The 26,910-nt window shown below is 46.1% G+C and overlaps 1 protein-coding gene across 6 annotated transcripts in view; it reads right to left on the bottom strand.

Moving 5' to 3' along the window:
* The window catches only part of PPP1R12B (protein phosphatase 1 regulatory subunit 12B), a 121,115-nt gene extending 95,312 nt beyond the window's left edge, over positions 1–25,803 (bottom strand). For all 6 annotated transcript variants that reach the window (XM_086476377.1, XM_086476373.1, XM_086476374.1 and 3 more), the window contains exon 1: positions 25,516–25,803. In XM_086476377.1, the coding sequence (XP_086332503.1) occupies positions 25,516–25,803 (288 nt within the window). The remainder of the gene's footprint in view (positions 1–25,515) is intronic.
* Between the last annotated feature and the right edge of the window lie 1,107 nt (positions 25,804–26,910).

The following is a 26,910-nucleotide window of genomic DNA, read 5'->3' as shown; positions in this document are numbered from 1 at the left end:
CCTCATGGTTCCCACATCGAAATCATACTTGGCAGCTCCACATGTCGCACATAAATACAATATATAAACTAGCCAGTCAGACACATGTCGGCTTTTTCAATCCAGTATTAGAGACGTCAGCCAGTAGAGGCCATGCTTCATCTCTTCTTAATTACACCAACATTCATCTCTTGAGCCTCCCAGGAGTACGGTACCTCTCGGCCTGCACAAAATCCTGCCATTAAATCTTATCGCTCATGAAACCCCCATTATTAATTCTTTGACCAGATTCTCCTCCAATCCAGAAATCAAGTGTTGATACCATCTTCAAAGCTCTTTATACATCCAGCCCTCCCCTGACATGGTTTGTCTCCCTCTGTTCCATCATTGATCCCCATTTCTATAACTCTTAAGTCAAAGTGTTAACAAACACTTCTGAGATTCTTCTATACAACCCTACACCCATGGCACGGCATTCTTGCACTGATCGTAGGACCCTTCTCCAGGTGTCAGTTTGCCCAGAAAGCCACCCCATCCTTCCATCTGGTGAAACAATTTATATTTCAGACGTCGAGATCCTCAAAGCAGGGACCATCTGCAATCGTTTAAAGAGTACCCAGCTCTCAACACACCACAGTGCCGCTCAGGCAAAGAACAGCAACATATATCAACATATATACCACTGAATCACTGCAGTTGGAAAGGACCTCAGGAGACTTCTAATCTAATGCCCCCTGCTCAAGGCAACATCTACAGTGAATTCTCACCAGCTTTCCAGGCTGTGGATGTGTGTATGACACGTATGTGTGTGCATATATCTACATACAGACAAACACAGACACTCATATTTATTCTTTGGAAATCCAAGGAACTTGACAATGGAGGAGAAGGACTAATACACACAGATTTGTGTCGTGTGTCTGCAGCCATTCTGATCCAGGACTGATTTGTCTCCATTGCTTAGATGCTTTTTTTGCCCAAGCCTCTAGTTTCCTCCTCCTGAATGATGTTCTCATGCTAGAAACCTGACCTAGACTCATTTGGGTGGCAGAGGCTGCACCACTCACGAGCTACAAAAGATTCTGCATTAGACGTGGGGCAACAAAAGTAGGTTCTATTCATACAGACCAAGCACACCCTTTCCTAACACTACCAGTGGGACCGTTTACACAAGACAGATCCACATCACACTTAAACTCATTAAAAGGTTTTCTGTGGGCTAAATGAAGAGCCACAGAGTTACTGCAGTGAATACAGGCCATAAAACCGACTAAACTAAAAGCAGAACATTCTGTGCGTGCATGCAAATGCAGTCTTGAGTTCAACCCAAGACCCCCCCCAACAGCTTAAGTAGGTTTAAGCCCAGGTTGCCACGGTCCCTCCTGCCCCAGCCATATGTTCCCACACCTTGCTCTACGCAAGAATTATTACATCCACATTTTCAAAGTGTAAAGAAATAGATGTACCCAGAAGGTGTTGCCTGTCTAAACTAGGTGGGATGTATTGCCCTCACAGTACCTGTCCTTTCCCACTGCCTGCAGAGCAGCATAAACCCACTCACAACAGAATGAGAAGAATCCCACCCTCAATGACTTACAGTCACACGAGAAACCTCCAAGAGCCAAGATTTACTAGGTTGCTCCTTAAACTGAGGCTTGAGATGGTTTTCTTTACCACAACCTTATGCTATGTGATTAGTGCAATTAAAGCTTTTTGAGGAGTTTTAGAAATAGTTAAAGTGTTACTGCAAACCAGAGGATGACACTGATACCAGCAGCAACATTAACTGTTAATACACTGGGCTGGAAGAATTAGCAGGCCAGTTAAGTCACGCTGTCACAACACATAGGTCACAGTCAAAGGGATTAAATGGCAAGACTTACTTCTCTACTGTTCTCCTGTCCTAAGTCTAAAATACATGGAACAAGGTTAGCCGGGAGATGAAGGGAGTCAATCTTCTGCTGAATGCAAAGTAAGAGTAAATATATGATGTCAACATACACTACAAACCAGCCAGCGCTCCACAAAGGAAGGCAAGCCTGATGACAGCTGAACAGCATCAGGGTTAAATCTGGGAACACAGAGAGAGGAGTTCACAGAAAACAAAAGAGAAAAGCACTCCCAAAATAGCCTTGCAACTGTCACCACTAGCGATTGTCAGCACTGGAAGGTATGACCTTGCCATTGTGTCTCATGATCACAGCTCTTAAGGGGGCATTTGTCAGAACCAGCATTACCAAAAATTCCGCTTCCAAGTGATCCTGTATCTCCAGCAGCACAGATTACACTCGCCACTGATTTTGGGAACAACAAACAGCTCTTACTGCTGCTCCTGCAAAAACACAGAGTTTCTCTACCTTCCCTTCTCTCTTCTCAGCCCCCGCTGCAGGGTGTCCTTATGGCTATGATATCCTGCACAGGCACTTCTGTACCATGAACCCGATTTTAAAATCTTTATGCTTTAAAATCCTTGTGCAAATCTACTTCTGACACAATCATATTAGAACCATGAGGAAGAGGTAAATTCTGTTTCAAAGAGAGCAGGGGGAAAGGGAGGGAAATGAGATAAAAAGGGTATTATTCATTTTCTAGTCTGATTAATTGGCTATGTTCCTTCATTTTTTAACAGTGGTTGAGTCATACTTCTCATGTAAGCAGGAAGAGAGATATGGATTATGTCAGATTTTTCCATTGGAAAAAGCCCCACAACTAGAAGTACTAAGCAGTATCCATGCCAGTCATCAAAAGAAACCAACAACAAATCTCTTAGAATGATTAGCACAACAAAAACCCAGTAGAGCACAAGTGAAGAGAGGACTATGTGCAAAGGCATAATTATTTCAAGAATGTAGCACTGTCAAGATGAAATAGCAGCACGAAATGTCAGGTGGAGAAGTGCTGTGAATAGAAGCCACATTCGAAACCCTCCATGCCTTCATATATGTGCTGGGGACACCAACTTATTTACAAGGATGTAGATGTAAATATCTACTGCACTTCACTATAGATGGCTTAGCTAAATGCCTCTGAAATTCTTTATAATTATCAGGACTTCTGCGTTAGCTACGCAGCCATGGTACTGGCAGTGAATGCTGAAGCACCACGCTTCACTTCACCACTGGCTGGTACATTATCTGCTCTCACCGAGGTAGCCCTCAGCGTGCCAAAGCTTCCAAATCCACCTCTTTAGGACCAACAGGAACCACCGCTGTAAAGAAAGAGAAGGTCAGTCGGACACTCACATGCTCCGTGTTACTGAAGTGGGAGGAAAATGGGAAGAAAGCTAAATTGCCCTGCTTTTACTTCTAGGGCGCTAGGTGCAGGCAGGCAGGATTGCAATCTTTTTGCCCCTCATTTAACGTTTCCAATCAAACAGCATTCTGGCAAATCTAGGAAGACCAGCAAGGACCACAGACGTAAGTATTTCACTACGCAAAGAGCCACAGGCATCAACCCCTTATGCCAACTCCTCCAGCCTCGTATTATTTGTGCTCCCACGTGTCCAGCAAGCTACACTTAATGCACCTCTCATTCAAACAGGACCCAATCCTGTGACTTTCAACTTCCACACTGCTTTTCCTCTGCAGTCGATGGAGTGGTTTGCCTTTTGCACTCACAGACCAGAACACATAGCTCTAAACCAGACAGGCCATGAGGGACTGACTTTAAAATCCAATCTAGATTATCATTTTACTCCTTTCCTTTTCATCATCTTCATCCCCTTAATTCCAACATGATTTTTAATACCCATTATTTCAACAGCAGTTGGAGGTGAATACTTTGTACCATCTGAGAAGAGCTTGAAATGAGTCCAGTACTTGATCAACTGCCAGCACTAAAAATAAAGTCTTTCTGTCACTAAATAGCAGGGACTGCCAGTTTTCTAATGGTGTAGAGCAGCATTAGCTCTTCAAGTCTCACCAGTTTAGTCATTCTGACCACTAACTATGTCATTTCTCTCCCACTCAGCCAGCGCTGGCACTGGATCAAGACAGTATATATAAAATCCTGCCCTTAAATTACTGAGATTTTAGTTCCTGCCTGAAATAACTCTACATTTCATAATTAGAAAGCTCACAAGCATTTCACTCCTGTGTGGAAAATGGAAATTCAGCTACTGCAGATTTGCTTAGCAAGAAATGTCCTGCTAACAACCCCCTTGCTCTCCAGCTCTACAGGTGCCACACCAGTGGTGCTGCTGTACCTATTTAATGCAGTTCCTAAAGGCACTTTTACAACGCAAGCAAAATAGACAGGCAGTTTCTGCCATCAGCTATACATAAACATATTTTAGATTTCCAAGATGCAACCTTAGATCAGCTTCAGCCAAACTAACGTGGTCTCCTGCAGCCCAGGGCTGACACCACTCACCCTGTTTTCTTGAATGGCCGCTGGAGGTTGCAGAGCAGCATGGTAAGGCCAATGCCAAATGATGACTAACCTTGTCAGTAGTGGGGGGTGGGCAGGGAAATCACTTTTCAGCTCCCTTGGCAAGGTTACTCCATGCACACCACACCTGCTAGGAGGGTGAGATGGGGTAGGAAGGCATGGCAGGGCCGCCCCGTGCTCCAGAAAACAATCCTTTATGGGAAGAGTCTCTCTAGGTCTTCTCCTAACTGGTCAGAGGCACAGAAAAACAGCTACAAATTATTTTAGATCCAACTTGGCAAACTAAAGATGAGATTTGTGTTACCTAACTATGGACCTCACAGACAGACAGAGAAATCTCCACTGGGCACTTCGGGCTTTCTTTAGTCTCTCCCATGGTAGGATTTCGCAGCAGGCTCTGCTGGCTGAAGCCATGGCTGCCTTTGTCCTGCCCGGTCTTACACCTGGCCAGCAGACCTCTCCCCCAGCAAGGGGCACTGATGCTCATCTGATACCCCACTAAACAGATCCAGGAGCTAAACTGGCTCACAGTGGGACCAGACAAGCATTTACACCGGTATGAAAAGCATATGACAAGAGCAGCAGGAAGGGCAGGACTGAGACACTCTTAAGCTGCCACATAACCATTCACTTGGACATCTTGCTTATGTCAAGACAGACAGCTCACACCACACATGGCCCAGGGAAAAGCAACGAAGTCACTCCAGGGCTAGTTACCACTTTCACAGAAACCAGCTCTTCCTTACAGACACTAAAGCTCATGTAGGGGAAGTACCATGAGCTCCTGCAAGTGCCAAGAAGTGCCCAGTTAGCTCTAAGTAGGGGCAAAGATACTGAAACAGTGGCTGTACGTAGAAACACCTCAACATGGCTGCAAATGAAAAGAAAGAGGAGATTCCTTTGATGGATTCATAGACAGTTTATTTAGGAGCAGAATAGTAGGCCCTTGGGTTTTGTGCACATCATTGTCTTGCAGCCACATCAGATTTCTGTTTCAAGATCTGAATCTCACCTTTGTGGCCGGAAAAAAAAAAAAGCTGGTTTATAAAACGAAAATCATACACTCAGTAATTCTGCTTATTCATTCTCACTGCCAACCCTGCAGTGCCTGGGAAAATTTAAATTTTCTTCTTCACAGTTACAGATTCAGGCGGCTAAATACTCTCAGCAAAAATCATCACCAGACAGACACACAGCAGCCTGGCTCAGTCATCGTCCAGTCCTCTGCAACTCAGAGCCTTCACGTCCAAGTAAACACGTGGTGGTTCTGAGTTTTGCCATCCTTCCTGCCCGCTCCCAGAACAACAGACTGGCATCCACCATGGCTCAAGTGTCGCCATTCCCAGCAGGAAAAGGCACCAGGTCACATCACAGGATGCGGAATTTTCTTGAAGCATAACGAATGACGGAGCAGACAAAGAGGGTGCTGGATAAAGAAATCTTTCTAAAAAAAGACGGTGATTCCACATTTCTTCCTGACAGGACCACAGCTAAGTTTTTGCAAGCACTTCTGTTTCCAGTGCAATCACGTGGATTTGCAACATCACTTAACACGATGCAGCTTTAAGGAAATGTTTTCTTTCAACTGCTAGTGATACCTTGATATAATCTGCTATTACAGCAGAAGTTAAGCTAGACATTTTCTTAAAACCTAGAAAAAAACCCTCTCTAAACACAGCAATTTAAGGTCTGGACTACGGCTGACATTTTAGAGTGGTAGGTAAAGGAGAATATAGGAGTTCACAGTCCTAAGACAGTCTGCACATCTCTTCGGTAACAAACTTTCCAAGAACTTGTAATTCTTGAAGATGTGTGCTCAACATACGTGTGTATGTATGTTTGAGAACATGATTCACCTAAGTTTTCAAATGTCAACTACACTTTAAGGCAGAGTTCACTGGAACTTGCCTTCATTCACAGAAAAAAAAAAAAAAAGAGGAAAAGGGAAAAAAAAAAAAAAAAAAATCAATCAACACTATTCGGGCTTCTCAATCCAGAGGAAGCATCTTTGGTGTTTTGGTGGTTTTTTAATCCTGGGGGGAACAAACTACAGCAAATCTCAGCATGACCACCAGTAACAAAATCCTTCTGTGCCGGCTTCTGAGCATATCACCCTCATGCTGCCATCAACAGTCCAAAGAGGGGTCAGGGACTCTGTTCTGGTGATGCCCGTGGAAAAGAGAGGTGGTGGCAAATATGGTACTGAGAACAAGTGATCTGTTAAAGAAAATTACCTGAAGAATAAGGTTACTGAAGAGGGACAAGTGCTGCTTGAATGATAGTTCTTTGCTAGACCCTCACACAGACACCTTCATAGAGTAACTGAGCACTTAATCCGAAGCGTATTAAAGATGCTGCCGTGCACCAAGCTCTTGCCAAAGCACGACACCAGGTACCTTGCTAGTTTGAAAGACGGACACAACTAAGGTGTCATCTTTCCCCAGTGACATTAATGATGTTTTGAGTCTAATCGAGAACTGTGGTTCTATGACCAAAGAAATACAGACCCGATGCAAACTTTTATGTTTTCATAAGAGTAACGTAAACCCAGCTATTTGCTCCAACGCCATGCACATGCCCTGCATGGTTCAGATACCGGCAGCCCAGCGTGAACTCCTGAGTGCTCTGTCAGGACTTTTAAAGTGTCCCACAGCCCTGGCTAGCAGATGCCAAAAAAAGGACATAGCCAGAAATGGACAGAGCAATGAATGTACACAGCAAAGGGAGGAGCGGTGGGGGAGAGCAAGCTCTCCACCTCTGTAACTACCGTTTGCAGAAGCAGCAGCCAGGCAGACTGACCAGCCTTACAGGTGACGTTCAGCAATTACTCACCCTTGAAGTAAAACAAAACCTGGTGGAAGTCCAGCCAGGGGATGGCGATTTCCACATTTATTGCACGGTGTCACCTGTGCATTAGTCTGCCTTGCAGGTGGGCGGCACAGGCAATCCTCAGAAACAAAGTACCATAACCTGGATGGTGAACAGGAGAAATTTAGGAGAGGGTAAGCTTTATTGACAAAGCCCAGCTGCCAGAGCTAGGAAACAGTCTCACTTCTGAACAGATCACCCCATTTCTGCTGAAGAGGGAAGAGAAGCAAAGAGTATCATTCAGGAGGACTTTCAGAGGTATCTCAATGCAGCCCCATCTCCAGGCCTGCTGTGAAGGAAGAGTTCACAGGAGGAAGCAGTGAGCTGATGGTTGGGAGAACAATCCTGCACGGGTCTGTCTTGCTGGGAACATGACTGCATGTCCTCAAGACCATGGACGCACCCCTGGTTGCAGGCTGGGTTCCCAGCTTGAAGCAAGAGATAGGCCATGAGCAAGTGATTTTGAGATCAGAAGTACAGACAGACGGGTGGTGATGATCACGGACTGCGTGGTGACCTGCTGTCATGGTTTAACCCCAGCTGGCAACTAAGCACCACATAGCTGGAGGTATGACAGACACAGAGCCAGGAGAGGCTCTGGAAACAAAATGGCTTGTGTTAGGAAGTTGGACAGTAGCACTTCTTGGGTATCACTCTTGGAAATCACATCACGGCCATGTGTAGGTCCAGACAAATGGACAAGTGGCAAGTGTCTCAATGTCTGGCTGAGAAGATGGAAAGGAGGAGTCACTGAGAAGTGAGGAAACTCCTGGAACAGAGCAAGGGAGAGAACTTACCAAACCCTGAAAGAACCAAGCTGCTGGTGCTTAAGTTAGCAGATGGTATAATACAGAAGAGCAGATGCAGGGGAAATGGTGCTATTTTGGAAAAGGGCCACCAAGGCTTTTACAGGGGGAAGTCATATGACAGAAAGTCCCTGAAGTCCTTTGAAGGGTAAATAAGCATGAAGGCAAGGGAGGTCCAGGTGACACAATCCACAGAGACTTCGTACAGGCTTCTCACCAGGCCCCTCACCAAGGCTCCCAAATACACCGAATTGCACAGGTAAGAAGGAAGATCCTTGCGAGACTAAAATTTTCATGATGGGGAGACCAGAATATGTCATAGATTTTCTTCCTGGAGATCTCAGAAATCTTTCCTGAGGTCTGTGCCGCCAAATGTATTAAATAAAGGATCTGGAAGAGGAGGCAATTAGTGAGGTGATAAAGTTTGCTGATGAAATTATTCTATAGGATAGAAAAAAAAAAAGGATGAATGTGAAGAAGAATCTTACAACACTGAGCAACTGGTGATAAAATGGCAGATGAAATTCAATGCAGATAACTCCACAGTGAATCACAGGCAAAAAATACACCTAACATCATAGACCAAAATGAAAGACTCCGAGCTTATTACTGCCATTCAGGAAAAAGCCCTTAGGATTATAACATATAACTATAGGAAAGTATCAGCTCCAAGCTCAGAAATCAAAGCAAATTCTAGAAATTATCTGGAATAGAACTGAACAAAAAATATCATTAGGCCCCTATGTAATGGTGCACTAGATTTTCAGAATTATAAGAACTTCTAGTCTCCACAACCAAAAAAAGATGTGGTAGACATGAATGGGGCATGAATTAGAAAAAACTTAACTTCAAAAAAAAAAAAAAAAAAAAGGGGGGGAAAAATCCCAAAGCCAAACTTTCCCCATTTTCCAAAAGCATTTTTATGGATTTCTGTGGCATCACAAATAGGTTTTATACTATTTGTAGGACACCACAGAAATAAACAATGCTTTGTGAAAAAAGCTGGCCTAAGAAGGACTCAGAAAGATAAGAAGAGAACAAGTTGTAAAAGGTTTTGGGAAAACAGGACGCTCGCTCCACACTCTGCTGTAACCTCGACCCTGTACCAGCAGGGACTCGGTCTACATAGGAAAGCACAGGACTGCAAAACCTTGAGCCTGCGTAAACACTCATCTGAAAGTCTCATCAGCACAAACTAAAAAAGCCCAGCTCTGTTCCCCCTGTTCAACAAAAACATAGAAACAGAGATCACGTTTTACTGGTGTGAGATGAAACCAAAGCAGAGACGGCGGAGAGCTCCAGGGAACAGAACCCAGACTCAAAGTGTTCCTGACAAACGTTCTTACAACAAAGCGAAACGGGAAAATTCCTGCGCTTAGGTGGGAGACATGTAAAGGCAAAACAAGGACAAAAGGACACAGTACGAGAGTGGATCACTGACTAGATACCCACCCAAGACAGGCTGGGCTGAACGCCGCCCAACCACCACACTGTCATGCACCAGGTCTCATTCGTGTGAGGGCAACTCTGCTCCTGCCAGGTCTCGGCCACTACAGCCAACGCACCACGCCAGCTCCAACAGTTCCCTTGCTGTGGGCAGCACGCTGCTCGCTTAGGGTCTTAATCTTTCAAAGCAGCAATTACTAAATATATTGTTATAGCATTAATGATTTATACCATTACTTCTAATTTTGCTTTACCACCCCCTCATCCCCATCCCCACTGGGTAATTAAGGTTTGGCTGAACGACTCAGTGGGGTGCTCCTGAAGAAGAAAGCAAATTCATTCTGGAATACATTATGGACAAGTGCCGTTAGCAAGGCCCTGAAGAAAATTATGCTTGGGCTGGAGAGATCTCCACTTCAGTATCACATTCGGTTTGAAAGCAACATACTCCAAAGAAGCCCAGAGGAGAACAACAAGGCTCAATGCAAGTTCAGAAGGCATCAGCTAGCTGGAAAGGTTAAATAAAAGCAGCTTTACTGTATCTAGGCAAAAGAAGAAAAAAAAAGTTTGAGGGGAACAGAGTCTTCCACTAGTGGGAAGGCTGTTATGGAAGTGAAAGCAACTGCAATCAAAGAAAAACAAAGAATTCAGTTTCATTTGGAAGAAAGTGGAATTGGGTCAAACACTGAGAAATGCTTCCTAACTGCTCAGCTTGCCAGGCGCTGGAGCAGGCTTCCAGGGGAGGTGCAGACGAGCTCTTCATGAAGATGTTCAGGAACGGATCAGGTACCAGTCTTTTGGAAAAAGCTCTGATAAACCTGGCTATGCCTTAGCGCAGAAGACTGGCCCAGAAAGTCTTCTGTGATCTCGTCCAGCCACGCATCCGTAACTCCACAGGCGCAGCAGACTGCCCTCACCACTGCGACAGCAGACTGGTCCTTCTCAGGCAGCTCTGAGAAAGCCAACGACAAAAAGCCAAACAATGGTAGAGGAAGAGACACAGCTTTCAGCATCATACAACAGAAGGAGAAAATGAAAGTACTGCTCAAAGAAGCCAAAGGATTAGGAAAGCAGCTTCGAAAGACTGGAGAAGGGGTGAGTGGTTAGGGTAACAGAGACCAGGCCACAGGAACAAATAAAAACAAATAAAAAACAAAACAAACAAAAAAAGAGCTGGGTGCTTTGTCAACAACAGGTATCCCCGAATCTCCAAGACTCCAAGGGTTTCATCATCATAACACTGTATTTCAAAATATAACCCTGGAATCTGATCCCATTAAAATGTCTTATTTTCCCTAATGCAGCAGTTCTTGTTTTGAACAGGGCTTGAATTTTCAAGTCACTAGCACAATTTGCAGGAAGCTGGGCATAATGTCAGCACATGGATTCCCTCCCAATGACTACAATCAATTCTTTGTTCTTTGTTCACTTTCTGCAACGTCGAACAATTTTCTTAAAGATTAACAGCACCTAAACTAAATGGCAAAGAATGGATTTTGTGGATCAACTGAGTTGTAGACTGAAGACAAGCCAATACTCAGAAGAGCTATAAGACAATATCTGGCCATAAGCACAGGGCTCCTTCTATAGCAGCTATTAATAAGGGATCAAAAATAACTCATGTAATACACTCTGAAGTTTAAACCTTGGCTCTGCTGGCACACGGGTTGGCACTGTCCTGAAGTCTCTCATCAAGAGACAGACAAATTTACCACTTATCTTTTTCAGCGTGAGGGAACGCTTGTTCAGAATAACTCAAGTGATATCAATTTAAAAGACAAACCATTTAGGGCTGCGAAGGTCAAATTCTGTTTGTCAGTCATCCAAGAAAGAAAAGAAAAGCTGGTGCAAACCACGAAGTAAAGATGAAATCCATCCTTGGCGAGAATACCTAGATTCTGTGTTCAGTCAGATTGATTAGTTCAGGCTACTGCAAGCCAGGAATAGAAAAAGGCTCAAAACCTCATGGGTTAGCAAGATGATATCCTCTACATACACATATTCTTTCTTCTAGGTTAGAAGAGGCTATGAAATAAAACCTTCACACCACTGCAGCAAGTTCCCCAAAAATTCAGTAAAATTGCCTATTAAAATTAAAGCATAATTGCCCACCGTTTATGCAATATAGTACTACTTAGCCTCCTAAAAATTGCTAGATTTTAATTTTAAAACTATTGCTTTAACATTTGAGAAGGTATTCGGCCTTTTTAATTCTCCCTGGCCTTATTAATTCTCCCCTATCTTATTTTCTCTTCTTGGCTCTAATCTGTAATAAATAATGCCTTTTTAATTATTCTTTGTATCATAGCAGGAATCTTCCTGCCACACCATCCTAGAGTCTGGCAATCTGTAGCTTAACTTAGAGTTCGAGCTTATACCCATCAAGCAGTTTCTGAACATCTCTAAGCTTTTGGCATGAACTATGCGCTAAAGCAATTAGTTCTACAGCTGAATTCTACACTGGATGAAAAAGTATTTGTTTTAAAATTTTTATGTCCTTTAATTCTTCCTTGTGGGAAAAAGCAAACACTCCTGATCACATCATACATATAATATTGGATATGTCTATCATATCTGTGCTTGTGGCTTTCCACCAGCAAGAAAGAACCGCAGACATTTTGATCTTTCGTTGCGTAGAAACCACTCCACGACTCTGACCACTTTGCTGTTATCTCCCATATCCTTCTATCAACCACATCTTTTTTTTCGAGCTGGTAGAAAGACAACTGCACATAAGAATATACAGATGAGCACAACATGAACTTCTACCGGCTTTATGACTTCTGCTTTATTTATTCCTTTCTTAATAACTCCTAATGTTTGATTTGCTCTTTTACCCACTGCACTACTTCCACGCTAGCACATTAAAACCCCAGAAAACCTCTTCCAGCCTGCAACAGCTGGACTGGAATCCACTGTTTCCCTATAAACATTACTTCCCATTTACCGAGCAATTTTTCCCAGTCATTTTATCAGCAAATTAGCAACACTGTGAAACCCTTCACTATCAGCTTTCATTTTATTATCCTGAATACGCAGCACCATTGATAAACTGCAACCTACTGTATTCACTCTTCCATCTCACATGTGGATGTGCAGAGCAGCACAGACTCCAGGGGAGATACACAGGGTAACTCCCCCTTCTCCTGTAAACTGATCTTTTATTCCTAGGCTCTGTTTTATCTCTTTCAGACAATAATTAATCAATGGTAAGACCTCTTCTTATCTCACAACACCTTTGTTTCTTAGGGCTTCCATGGAGGGACCTTGTCAAGAGCGTTTTGGAAATCCAAATGTACCCCCTCAACCAGGTTTCTCCTCTCCACATGCTTGTTGACTCCTTTGGGCTTATCATTTCCCAGGTTCTTCTTGGAGTCCTTTTTGGAAACTAGCACCACATGGAGAACTGTCACTTCCAATTGTCTTGGCCCTGCAGCAGGGATGGGCCTCTGGTAGTCGGTTTGTTTTAAGTGGTATGTTATACACAATGGATAATAGCTTAGTGACTTCACATGCCGGTTCCTCCTGAACAAATACCAGCTGATGCTGAAGACCCGACACTTTTCGTTTGCCTGAGCAGTTCTGGAACCTCTTCTGTCAATACTGCAGCTTGTTAAAGTTCAGAAAGCTAAATTTTTGCTTTTTTTATTTTAAGATCTCTCTGTACAGGAAACTGAAGGCATGCAGACATGCTATTGCTGAGAAGCAACACAAAACTGTTCAGCACACAACGGCAAAACAGACAGATTCGTCATTTGAGACTATTTAGTTGAGCTGTATCCAAGACTCAGACTCTCCCAATATTCCCCAGAAAAAACCCCAATACTGTGCGCTCCCTGAATGCAGCGATTTATGCCAGAGAGGAGACAGCGCACAGGCCACCCCATATAAAAGAGGACACGTCACAAGGAACAATGTATCATTCTTTTAATTTTGAAATAATTAGGATTTAAATTCCACTAAATCATCACTTTTTGATTTTCTTTATTCAAAGTCTCCCTGTTCCATAGATACAATATGCAGAAGTTTGCATAAGATCTATTTGTCCGCAGCAAACACACTCGCCCTCATGCACCCACCTCTATAAATACATCCCACCGTCCGGTTCCACGTACAAGAGCAGTGACTGAGGAACACGTGTGTGACAGGGAAGGGATGCAAACTCTCGCACGAGAGGTGCCAACAGTCTTGACTGAAAGCTGGAAGACTCGTGTATTGAGCCTTTGCACAGAGGACTAACACAGCCACTATCTAAGACGCAGCTCACCTCACACTGGGGATGGTACTGGGATGGAAAGTACCGCCTCTGAGGAGCTGCAGGGGACTCTTAATTGCCTCCCAGCTTTTCCCCCAAATTAATTAGACTGAGAGAAGCTAAGTGACAGAGGATCTGGGAAACAAACGGCAGTGGGTAGGCAAGTGACATGGGGACTGGAGACAAGCTCAAGAGCTCCAGGGCAGTCCAGACTCCCCGAGTGGCACTTTGGTCCAGAAAGGGTCTGGGCCCTGCTGGAGCAGCACACGCAGCTGGGGGATGCAGGAGCAGCCAGCACACGGTGGAACTGCCCAAGAGCAGCAAACAAACAGGAGTCAGATCCCAACCAGGGCTGTCAAAACGAACACAGAGCAACGAGTTGTTAAACAGTGCTATTTTCCTCACCAGTTCCTTCTCCCCCTAGCCAGAGGCTGTTCAGGTGGTCCAAGGGAGGGACTTTAGCTGCCAAAACCTGCTCTCCCCTCACCGCCCTGCTCGCAGAAAGGCTGGTCTACAAATCACAGGAGCTGCTTAGTCCTACCTACCAGCCAGGTTTCCTCACCTGCTGGCAGGAGCAGCGCTTTGCTTGCATAAAGGTTTGGCACTAGAGCTACTTCTTAAACCCAGCTCCCCAGGGTAGCGTAACCGTCTGCTGGGCACAGGCTGGGCATACAGGGCCAAACAGCCCTGTCCAACTCTTCCCAAGTTTCCGTGGGTGCTAAGGTTAGGCAAAGCTGGCCCTTAAGACATGCTTTTTGCAAAGACACAAGTTAAGCCCTGCTGGCTTATGGCTGCTCGCTCTTGCAGTTGATCCCCAGGGACCGAGCAGCCACCACTCGTGGGCTGCTTGCAACAGCTACAGCTTCTCATGTCCCTCCACAGAGCTGTACCCTAGTGCCTCCTGCACCCCCTTTCCACACTCAGATGGCACTGAGCAAGTTAATATTTGAAGTGCAGGAGTGATTAAATCAGTAGCTGGACTGAAAGTAAAAAGGGCTCCACTAAATCACAAGCCAGAAGTGACAGCTCAGCTTGCTTTATAGCATTTCCTACAGTGTCAGCCATTCTGCAGATGGGAGCAGCAAGAAGCATTCTTCAGCAACTGGAAGACAACTGCTAAGCCCATTAATAAAATTAAGGCAGCCTAGAAAGATTAGAGAATACCCTTAGCCTTAAGAGTCTCTGATGTCTGTACTGCAAGGTGGTTAAGAAGCATTTACCAAAGTGGTAGTAAGAAACAGAAATCCACAATCATCATCTCCCTTGGGAGACATTACCTGCCAGCACTTCTTACTGCGTGTCTACTCCTGAAGAAAAGAGGTCATGACGTGCCTTAAAACTGAACTGGTGCTGACAGATAAGCAGTTTTGAATCATTGGTTAAGTCATGGTGCAAGTTTGCACCGAAAGGGGAAGGCATTGCAGGTATGAGTGGACAGTAATTGCTCACTAGCCATGTTCCTGCAAGACTGAACTCTGAAGAAGCGAAGAGACAAGTCAACTAGAAAGAACTACTCCTATTTTGCTCCTGGCAGGGACCTCACCTTAAAACTTAAATTTTTTAGAAGGGAAAAAAAAATGAAAGTCAGGGAGATAAGGAAATCAGGAAAACACTCCAGAAATGTCTGACAGTCACTGCAAGGAGCTCCAGGCAAGTAAGCCTGAAGTTTCACGCAGTGCACACAGCGACGGAAGCGCTGCAGCTGATCCGACGAGGCGGGCACACGTGCTAGAAGGAACAGACTAAGGACAGGTCTCAGGGAAAGCAGACTGGTCCTGCTAGCTCCATCGTGCAGCACCAGAGCCCCAGCCCAGGGAATAGAGGGGAAGGAATGGTCGTGGACCACTTTTGGGACCCGGCAGGATACAGACATGGCTGAGGAGGGAGCTAGGGAGATGGCTGATGTCACTACAACGTCACTGTCACTTTCAAAGGTCACAGTGACAAAGGGAGGTTCCTGATGACATGCAAACACAGAAGAGGGATCCAGGGAACTAAGGGTCTGTCAGTCCCACCTTAGTCCCTGGAAAGCCTACGTAGTAAATCTTCCTGAAAGCTATTTCCAGCCGCCTGCAGGAGGTGGTGGTGACTAGGAACAGCCAGCACGGATTCACCAGTGGCAGACCTTGCCTAACTTGATCGCCCTCCACAACGACAAGCCGGCTGGGTGGATGATGGGAGCGCGAGCACGGCACACCTCTGACAGCGCCTGCGATAGTATTCTTAATAGGCAGGTTGGCAAGAGCTGGCGATGGAAAATTGTCTAGAATACCAGGCTCAAAATTTCATCAGCCGTACAAAATCCAGCTGGTGCTGATTACCAGTGGCATCCCTCAGGGCTGATACTGGGGCCAATACAATTCAACGTCTTTATTAACAAACTTGATTAATACCAATGATGGGACAGAGAGCACTCAACAAGTTTGCAGATGATATCAAACTGGTTGGCGTGGCTGGTGCAGGAGATCCTTCTTCAGAGGGACCTACACAGGCTGGTGGAGTGGCCTGACGGAGAGCTTGTGAAGGTCAACCAAGGCAAATGGAAGTCCTGCCCCTGGGACAGAACCACTCCTTGCAACAACACAGACCGGGGCAACTGGCTGTAAAGCAGCTCTGCAGAAAAAGACCTGCCAAGTTCTCAGGGAGGCAGAACAGGCAGATGAGAGACAGGCAAGATAAATGCTTTTACGGACTATGAATATAACTGTCTGGAAGAGACTGACACACAACATTGACCTTCTGCTTCTCCAAAGTCTCTGAAAGGTGAAATTTTGAACCCAACTTCTACCTTTCAAAGCTTGTGCGTGGCACACAGATTCCCCTAAAAGCTAACACATCTGATGAGAATATCCACAGGCAGTAAGTTGAGCTGGCTGGAACATGGTGCAGTTCAGTTGGCTTCCTAAGAACAGGGTGAAGAAGCACAAAGCAAGACAAGAACTGAATGCCAGCATCAAGTGATGAAACCAGCTTTGAAGTTTTAACCTAGATGCTGCCTCCTTCAGAAGCAAGTCAGCAGCACTTTGTAACCTTCTCTAGAGAGAGAGCTATTTCAGCTCAGTATTCATAATTCTGCTTGAAATACTTCCTGTAGGCTGCTTTAAAAACACCTCTTGCATCAAAAAAGAAAGATGTTGTGGTAATAGGCTAGAATGTGGCATTTTGCACATGCCATCAAGTTGCTTCGAAAGCATCTTTGACAGTGCTATCATTTTGGGGAACTGAAATCGTAATATTAATGCAACACGTAGATCATACCAACAGTATAAACATCACCTGAGATGTTCGTTAAAAGACTCAAGCAAAGGCATGCGGTTTGCTAGCCCAAGAACTTCTGCTTGCATGATCACATCACTTAAAAAAAATTAAATCAGATACTTGGCAAGTCTGTAGTGTTTGTATGACTGTCACGGGTGCAGTTAAACTCCTACCCAGGGCTGGGACATGCACCTCTTCCTGGACAGGTGTAGGCTGTGCTAATGCAACCAGTTAGCTCAAATTTGGTTGTTATCCACGAAACCACCAAACCTGTCTACACTGGAGGGCATGTCACCTTGCTTACAGAAACCAGAGAGCAAATGGGGTAGAAAAATGGCTTGTTAGATAAAAATTTAGAACATTTCATCCTCCAAAACCACAACACTACTGAGGGTAAATACTCTGATGATTTCTGTGGGCAGAGGCAAGGTCTCTGTTAATGACATAACTCAGAGCGGTGTCCTGCCTGTACCAACACAATTAAAGCAAGCCCCATCACTCAGTCTGCTGGGGTAGAGTTCACCTGCCCCAGCAACCTTCCAAGGGAGAAATCCCCATTAACATGTCTCGCACGAAGTATCAAGTTGTCACTCAAGATCAATCCATAATTAATAATTGTTTTGGGTAAGGCTGACAATTCATACGAATCCTGGAAGAGGAAGAGAAACTCTGCTTCATCCTTTGACTTTAGAATGAAACCATCACAGCAGTACTTCAGGATGCATCAATTCAAGCGCAAAACCCGCACGGTTAGTTCGGCGCAGCTCCGTGTGCGGGCCCTACCTGCTTCAAGCTGGTTTACGTACGTCTGGGTTATGGTATTCTGTCTACAAGCCCAAACTAAACAGACGTAAGCCAGGTTAGGCCAGCTGAGCCCACACAAGCAGTTTCACCAGTTCACGAAATCATTGTCAGGGTCACCTCTTGCTAAACCAGCAGTTGTGTTTAGACAAGGCCTGATGCCATGAGCTGTTGCTGTCGCATGATTTCAGATGTAAAAAAGCATAAAGCTTTGTAAAAAAATCGCATTAACTGTCTAAGACAGTGAGGAATGACAAATTATAAATAGGAGGTGGCTTCAGACAGATGCCAGAAATGGATGGTGAGCAATCACTGTGGCAAATCAATGCTCTGGCTCAGAGTATCAGAGAGGGGCCAGGTTCAGTTTTACCCTGAAAAGGCAGCGACACATAAAAGGCTAATGGCAGGTGGTCAGTCTGCATTCTGTACATTTCACAAAGATTTATGAGCAAGGCTGAATGCTGGAAAAGCAATGCTGAAACTGCTTGTGTCCCTCTGCAAGGTCAGCTTATTGTATTATGGAAACATTTCTAGTGAGACTCTTACAAGTCAAGACCATGCTATTTTTTTCAGCTACAGGAAACAAGCTACTAAGAAAAAACAGCATTAAAAAAATTACATACTATTTACTCTTAAAGAGTGAATTTTCAGTCATTTTCAGATGAACAAAGACTATGTTTAAGCTGAGAGCTTAAAGCTGGAAGGAGAGTGATCTTTCAAAAACTTCTTTAACATGAAAACATTTAACAAAAGTGCACATACATGTATTTTCTAAAATACTGGTCATTTTTAAGTACTATACATTGTAATTATTACAAATGAATGCTGTCATGAGAAATTGTGTAGGTGTCTGAATCAAGAATTTTGATGTTCATGATTGTCAATAGCTTGGTGAGGAAAGAGAGGCCTGACTCTCAGGACTCTGCTGTCAGTGGTGCAGGATATCATTCTCACTAGCCTGGGAATCTAGCAGAGCAAATTTCCACTGAAAAACATGATTTAAGAATTAAGTATTTAAGAACAGTCTTGTTTCACCACAGTAAGAGATGCATCTCTGGAGTGAAGGGAGGAAACAAAACTCGGCACCTCTAAGCTGTGCACATTGGAGCTCCGTCACAGAGTCATGCTCTGAAGAGCTCCAACAGCGCAGGCAGATCACATCGCCCTCCATTTCCAAGAATTTGATGGCAGCTTGAAACATTTCTCTGCACAGGCCTGTATGGACCATACTCATCATGAAGTTCTTCTTAAATCCATTCTTGCTGAAGTGAGCCCCATAAAAATAAATGCCTAAACCCCCACCAAATAATTCCCTCAAAATTCTTATAAACCGAAATTTTCCTGCTAAGGCACACTGAACACCTCCTGTGAGCTGCACCTTTCATCCCCGTGCAGATCAGTTTGCTGCAGCCCAATAAAGGAGATTGCAGGGACAGCTGTTGCACCTCCCTTCAGAAGGACAGCTGAAAATAAACTGCAGACTCAGATCCCAGGATTTATACTGGGCACCTTCACCATGCTGGGGCCATACCATTATCACTAGGTCAAACAGTTCACACATTTGGAGAGCTTGCAATTGGGGGGGGGGGGGGGGCTGCTATCCCCTGAAAGGCTCGGGGTTTCTCTTTCGTTCAATTTTACCCCAGCCCTGTGCGCAAACACGAGTTTTTAAAAAGCAGAGCAGACATTTCAGAGTATTTAATGCTCCTCCTGCCCTCATGTGTATTCAAAAGTTAGAATGAAAAAAATCTCCATTTATACAACCCCTTACATAATACTCCCCTCTCCCAACCTTCTTAAAAAGATTGCTCCAATATTCACAGTCTGACAGGCCTTTTTGACTTACGGTATGTAATAATCCTCAATTGAGAGCTAGCATACCAACTCAAAAGTCTTATATTTTAATATTAGTCAGTTATTATCTCAGTATATTACAACACACAGCATTTAAGATGTCTCACAAGCCCCACAGCACCTAATCTGAATTCTAAGTCTCCAGACCTGTTTGTAATAGAAACAGCTCCCAGCTCCTAACACCGTTAAAATAAGCAAGAGGCATTATAAATTGCAAAAATAATACCAGGACACAGTAGTTCCATCTTGGTTCCAGCTGAGAGAGTTCTGCACATAAATGTTGCCTTTAATGTTTCAGCAGGTTTCAGCTATGCCAACAGGAGCTGCAAGACACTGCTCTGGAACAGCGACCGTTCCAGGCACTGCATTCATTGCTCATTCCTGCTTTTTTTGCTGAGCTGGCTTTCAATCTTATCAAACAATGTTGATTCAGACAAGTATGCAGCATTAAAGACTTGTCTCCATCTCTAGTGCAGGCTCAAGAATTTTATTTGCAAAAGCCAGACAGCTTACAGCATATATTTAGTAAAACAAGCTCTCCCTAAAATACCTTCGCTTCCCAAAGGAGATTTCCACGTAGGGCCAAGCTCTGGGCGGCCCAGCAGCACTGCTGTAGAGATGAGAACTTTGCCACAGACAGCACTGAGGGACCAGGATCATCATTTCTAGCTGCTGCCATAAAGGAAGTCGTAGCTGAAAACCTGATTAGTTCACTTGCTCAGTGTTTATGGGGAGCAACAGAGCTTGACTCATCTCATCACTAGATAGGATAAACAGAGGCTGAGGAAGGAAACAATGAAGATGCACATTTCCCATCACAAATATCCATCTGCTTGCTACAACAGAGTAAGTTTCCTCCCAGCACCCAGTAGCTGAAGCTGTGGTTGGCTTCAGTTTCCAGAAGCCCAACTAACCAGGCGAGAAACTGCCCCTAACCAAAACAAAGGAAGACTTCCTCCAACTGCTGCAAGGAGCAGCAGCTCTCCAAGGCTCCGACTCACTTCAGTTCAAGGTTGGTTTGTTTAGTCTGGAGTTAATTCTGCCCACTTAGGAGATTGTTTTGAAATAGAGACGCAAGGGACAGACAATTGAACTAACCCACAGGGACAAAACAAGCCAAAAAAGGGACTGAGTAAGCCAAAAGCAAGAAAATGAAAGCATTAGGTTGGTAAAACAGCATTTCAGATTTTAACTAGCTTTGTCTAATAAATTCCTGGTGTATTTTAGGTAGCTTCCAATCTTTCTCACTTCATTCAGAGTACATACTACTGTATTCCCATTTATAAGTGAACCCCCCCCAAAGTATTTCACTTACCCTAGTGATAAACCCTATTTTTGACAGTGTCATATTTCAGTTTGATGAGCAGTGTTAAATACAGTACAAACAGCTTGCAACTTCTATTTCCACTGGCAGAAGCATACCTTCGGAAAGAAACTTTGCAGAGTGCAGTGGAAAAGGTATGACTCTCCCTAGATAACCTTCTCTTCCTAGGATTAATGTATTTTTAGGCAATGCAGCCACCCACTCTTAAAAAATGCAGCCTGATGTACGATACTATCATCACCGATTAAAAGATCAGAAGCTCAACTACCTTAAAGTACAGCTGTGATGCCCCAAACATATGTGCGTGTAGCACCCGAACACTTCACGCCAATTTTGACGCCACTGGACGTTGTGTTACATCCTTGCATTTCAAGGCACAAGCTAGCTTTTACCTTCGGGCAATTCAGAAATTTCTCCTAGAAGCTGCTGCCCTATGAGCACTCTGTGGGTAACGACTGATCTCTCTCAGTCGTCCTGTAAAACAAACCCAGGCTGCTTCGGCCACTGTTGCCGTTCCAACCCTTTGCGCCATGTTCTCTAGCAGTGATGTCCTAGCTAGAAAAAACCCAACAATCCACATAGGAATTCTCTCTTCCTTCCCCTCAGACTGCTGTGATTAGGGAGGGTGGTCTGTAACGTGTTAGCCCTGGCTGTGGTTTTGGACCATCCAAAAACTCCGCTGCCTTCTGCTTCCCTAGGATTGCACACAATGTTTGGAAGTGAGTAAAGGGCCAATTTTGCTGAGCAGCGATCAAAAATTGACCAGCCTTAGTCTGACTACCTCAGGATGCTGCTTTATAAAGATCTGAAGAGGAACTGGACAGGCCTGCAGTTTTACGGCTCTGGCACAGAAGCAGGAATAACTTCAACTGGGACTGCCAGCGAGGTTACAGCCTCCGCTATCTAACGCGGAATCACTGCACAAAGTACCCGACTTTTCAGGAAGCAGCTTCTGAATTACCACAGGTGCCCAGCACCTGAAAATATGCCAAAGGCAAGTGTCAAGCTACTGTAAGAGTGCTGTAAATGACAGAAACTCAGGGATTATTTCATGAGCAACACACTTCTCCACGGAACAGGCTAAAGGGAGACAGCGGGTAAATCATCAAAGGTGAGACAAAGGACAATCTTTTCTGTTGTCATCGTTTGTGAATCAGTCCTTAAAGACAAGCAAGCATTGTCTGTTACATTTGGAGATGCCTTCCCAACTAGAAACATCAGCATTTTTTCCCTTAAGACTCAATTTTTGTAAAAGTTTACTCTTCGGTTCCATCTGTCGCTCAGGAGGAAGAGAGCACACTTCATGCCCACTTCCCACCATCTGCAAACACTAAAGAAGTTCAACTGCAACCAATAGTTTGCTTCACCTACTGGTAGCCGTTTTCTCGATGATTTCTGAATGTTCACTCACATTTGGCTAACATCTCCTTTCCGTTCTGCATTAGACATAGAACCATTGCCAAAAATACATTATATTCAATTAAGTTAATCATTGAAAATATGGCATTGATGTTCATCCAGAAGCATTTTGCAGGCACTGAGGTAAAAATACTCATATAACTGAAGCCACCATACAGGTAACAGACCTGCGGTATACGTTTATGCTGCACCTGATGCCTCCGAAGAGGAGGACAATGCAAGCTGGAGGCTCATAAACACCACTTGTAATTTAAAAGGTTATTTTCAAAATACAGCCTTATAGCTATAAACGGCAAAGACAGCTTCTCACCCAGTAGCACCCAATGGTTCCCAGTCATAGCAGCCCAGATAATAGAGAAAGTGTAATTTTACCTTTGTTGGACACCACGCAACATTCGGGGCCGCTGTGCACTTCAAACAAACCCAATTTGTAAGATTGGTCTTAGGTTTTGTAGAAGCAGATGCCGACTCTGACAAATTAAGTCAATTGACTTTGTTAACCCTTCCATTACCTAAAGAGACACCTGCTTGTACAGAGCAAGTCTCACTTAATATTAAGTTCTTTAATGAAAGAAAGTATTTTTACCCAATCTTTCCTTCAACAAAGCAAACTCTTTTCAATGTGTAGGATTCCCTTCCTCATCGCATGGCTGTTTGGTTTTACAAGCATTAGACAAGAGCAGACAGTCATGACCATCTGCCCTATATCTCATATTATTGTGTTTCTAATACTAAGAGAAGTTATTTAAAAAATCCTCACGTGTACTGCATTCCTTTCATTTGTCAACCGGCACCCAGGGGACCCTCAGCCTAACTGGACCTCAGCTGACACTTTACCATAGGCACTATCGCTCCCCAAGTAATACAAAAACAAACATATTTTGGACACGTTCAGTGATAAGGGACTCATAACAACGTCTTCAATCACGATAATAAACATTTTCATCTGATACAGACTTACAAGATACACATGTGCAACAAACCTCTAACAAATCAGTGCTTGTTCCACTTGAGTGTGCAAGAACATCTCTGCGCTCTTCGGTGATATGCAGATGAGAAAATGTTAATACATCAACGGGCCATTGGAACAAAGCTTTTATTAAATTCCAGGTAAGGTCAACCTCCTTTCCTGTAAAGTTTCGGAAGAAGCACTTCACCAAGAGACGTGCCTATACAGCTAGCATCTGCTTGACTACCCACTCATCTGAAGGCTCTTCCAAGTATCAAGCCCTAAGTGTTACTGTTCAGGATGTTACCCAACTCTTAGCTCCTAAGACACAATTCTTTACACACAGAGAATTACATTTGCAGCCTGCTTGTCATACATTCAAGAAGTTTGACCTTGCAGAGATAATTGCCCATTGTCTGATGAGTCCAGTGCGCTCCACAACACACTTTTGGCCAAGAGTCACATTACGTACATCAGCAAGAGACCCGGCTGCTTCTGAAGGGATCACAATCAATCCTGGCTGGAAAGCCCTTGTGAAGTCATCCAAACTCTACCACACTTCTATCCACCCTAGATTCAGCCTTCTTGCTTGTCAAAATGCTTTCAATAACCAGCTCTTCAGTAACTGGCTCTTACTAGTGTCCATCCAATTACTTACTTATCTGACAATAAATGTATACATGCTGTACTGGAGATCACTTAAGCAGCGTAACTTACTTGCTATTGCTATTAAAAAAAAAAAAAGCCAAGCCATTACAGAGTTCACTGCTTTGCCAACTGACGTCTTATTCAACCTGACAGTCCGTAAGCTCCCATGCTCTTTGTTTCATCACTTATTTTTGGAACTCCAGAACAAAATGAGTAAGTATCACTGCCCCTTGATCCCTGACAGCCACGAGCAAGTGAGCCTGTGAACCGAGCTTTTAAATGTCCCAAATGCTTCAGTTCAATAATACCAGCCCAGCAAGGAAGAAAGCCTAATCAACTCAATTACTGTCCTGCTATTCGTGCTATTAAAGCATTATTCTTTACAAGCACATTATTTCCAGATGTTATTCCTGGACTGTGCTTCTTTTCCCGGTCCCGTTGCTACACTACATGCTTAATCTACGAGATCTTGAGCTACGAAAATTTTCTTCCTGAGGCTGGCCTGTATTCAAATCAGATTCATTTCACTGACCAGATGCAACAATCTGGGACGCCGATTTCACATGCCCTGCTAAATTCTGAATCAGTCTTAGACAGCAACAGGTTTCCCAGTATTACAGGGTAGCAATTTCACATGCTCCCTTACATTCCTGTTCATTTACACAACGACAGCAAAAGCTACAGATGAAACACAGCACATGTTTCCAGACAGGCAAGGCTTTACCACTCTCAAGCAAACTTCTGCGACCACTTTTGTATGATCTTCAGCACATTTGGAATGAATATTAATAGAATTTACGTCGCTTATCAGAGATGCAGGCACTCTCTGGTCTCTGCAAATGTTGCCAAAGAGCAGTTCGGGCAGTTTCAAGGCAACTCCGATGTAACACAAACACAGAAACCGACGACACGCTTCTGACCTTGCAAAAACCGCCCGCACCCTCCCGGGAAATTTTCCTAGTACTGCTGCTATTTCAGCAGACCCCAAGTACAAAGGGAGAAGTTTTCCAAAAATTAATGAATTGGCCGCCTAGCCAGCCTCGCAGCTCTGCCAGCCCAACGCTTTATTTTGCTAATTAAGCTACTTAACATCCCTGTGAGAACTCGGTACATCAAGCTGCTCGACTGGTATATGCTACCCCGCTCCCCTCCAAACTAGGTCTCTGCTCCAGACACACGCTAAATATGCAGGAGGAGGCTCAGATCAAAGCTTTCTGTCATCGCTTTGTTTATAAACAACCCGCTGCTGCTGCTGCTGCTGCAGGTACCGCTCTGCCCTCCCCCTCCGCCAGCAGCAGGGGAAGCGGCTGAAGCCCTCCGGTGTTCCCCCCCGCTCCGGGGCTCCGGAGGCGAGGGCAGAGCGACCCACAGCCCGCGTCCCCCCTCCCGCCTGCCGGTGCCTCGCTGGGGGGCGCGGGGGAAGCCTCGCCCGGTGGCAGACGAAGGGAAGGGGCTGCCCCCCCCCCCCCTCGGGGCCCAGCTCCCCCCCGCCCGACTCCCGAGCCCGCGCTCCCGGTACCTGGTGCAGGGCTGTCAGCCCGTCCACGTTGGTGGTGTTGATGCGGGCGCCGCGGCCCAGCAGGCGCTTCACCTCCTCGGTGTCCCCGCTGGAGCAGGCGGCCAGGAAGACGGCGCCTTCCTCAAAGCGGACGCGGGACCCCCCGGCGCCGCGGTGCCGGCCCCGGCCGCCCCCCGCCGCCACCGGCTCCTGCTCCGTCAGGGAGCCCTTCCAGCGCCGCAGCTGCTCGGCCCGCCGCAGCCGCGCCGACTCGGCCCGCTTCCCGCCCAGGTGCTCCGGCTCCGACATCGCCGCCGCCGCACTGAGGCGCAGGGAGCGCGCCGCGCCTCAGCCGGGAGCGGGGCGCAGCGCCCCCGCCGCCATCTTCGCTACGCCCCCGCCACCGACCGCCGCCGCCGCGCCCGCGCCGCCCGCGCCCCGCGGCACCCCGGGACATGTAGTTCCCGCCGGCGGCGCCGCACCTGCCCGCGGGGCGGACGCAGCTCCCGGCGGCCCCCGCGCGCCGCCACACCTGGTCGCGACACGGACTACAGCTCCCAGCGGCCCTCGCGCGGGCGCGCGCGCGCGCACGGTGGCCCCTCCCGCCTTCCCGCCCGGCCGCCATCGCAGTCCTCTGCCCGCCGTGCTGCCTCCGCCTCAGTCCGGCGTCCAGCTCTGCCGAGCGGCGCTGCTGTGTGCGGGGTGTGAGGAGCCGGCCCCGCCCGGCCGTGCCCCCCTCTGCGGCCCGGGGCAGGCCGCGGTGCCTGCTGCGGGGGCGAGGGGGCTGAGGGAAAGATGAGGAGAAATGGCTGGCGGAGGACAGAGCCCCGTCTGGCAGGGAAACCAGGACAGATCTGGCAGGTCCGGCTGCCCCTCCCGCCCACGCAGTTGCCAGTGAGGCGGCCAGGAGGATGCTGAGCTTCCAGAGAGGCGGTTTCCAGTGTTTCTCGTGGTTAAACCCACAGCCTGGCCGTCCCCAGGCACAGGCGGCACCAGCTCGGGGAGCTGCGAGGCGAGGAGCAGAGCTCTGCCGGGACGCGGGGACACCATCGTCGCAGCCGCCAGGCCCAGCGGGCCTCTGTCCTCCGGGACAGGCGCCCGTGTACCGGGCTGCGGTGGAGGGCGATGTCTGTAGGCCCGCAGGCTGCTCCCTTCCAGCTTTACCCGCGGTAGCCAAACCAAACCGTCAGCTTTCGGATGAGACGATGTTTGGGTTGGCGTCGTTGCGCCTTCCCTGAGCTCCCTCTCGTGGCTGGAGCGTCCGGCTCGCAGCACCCCGCGGCGCCTGCCTGGCTCTGCTTTGCGAAGGTGCTGAGGATCAGTCTCTCCTGGCAGACAGCTGGGCACGGTTTTCGTGCTGAGCAGAGGGGCTGCCCCTCTTCTTCGGGTTATTTTGCGGTGTCAAGCTGCCAAGCA

This window comes from Leptosomus discolor, chromosome 21 (assembly GCF_034619465.1).
Source record: "Leptosomus discolor isolate bLepDis1 chromosome 21, bLepDis1.hap2, whole genome shotgun sequence".
Lineage (NCBI taxonomy): Eukaryota > Metazoa > Chordata > Aves > Leptosomiformes > Leptosomidae > Leptosomus > Leptosomus discolor.
Note: the sequence above shows the minus strand (reverse complement) of the source record. Positions and strands in the feature narration are given on the sequence as shown.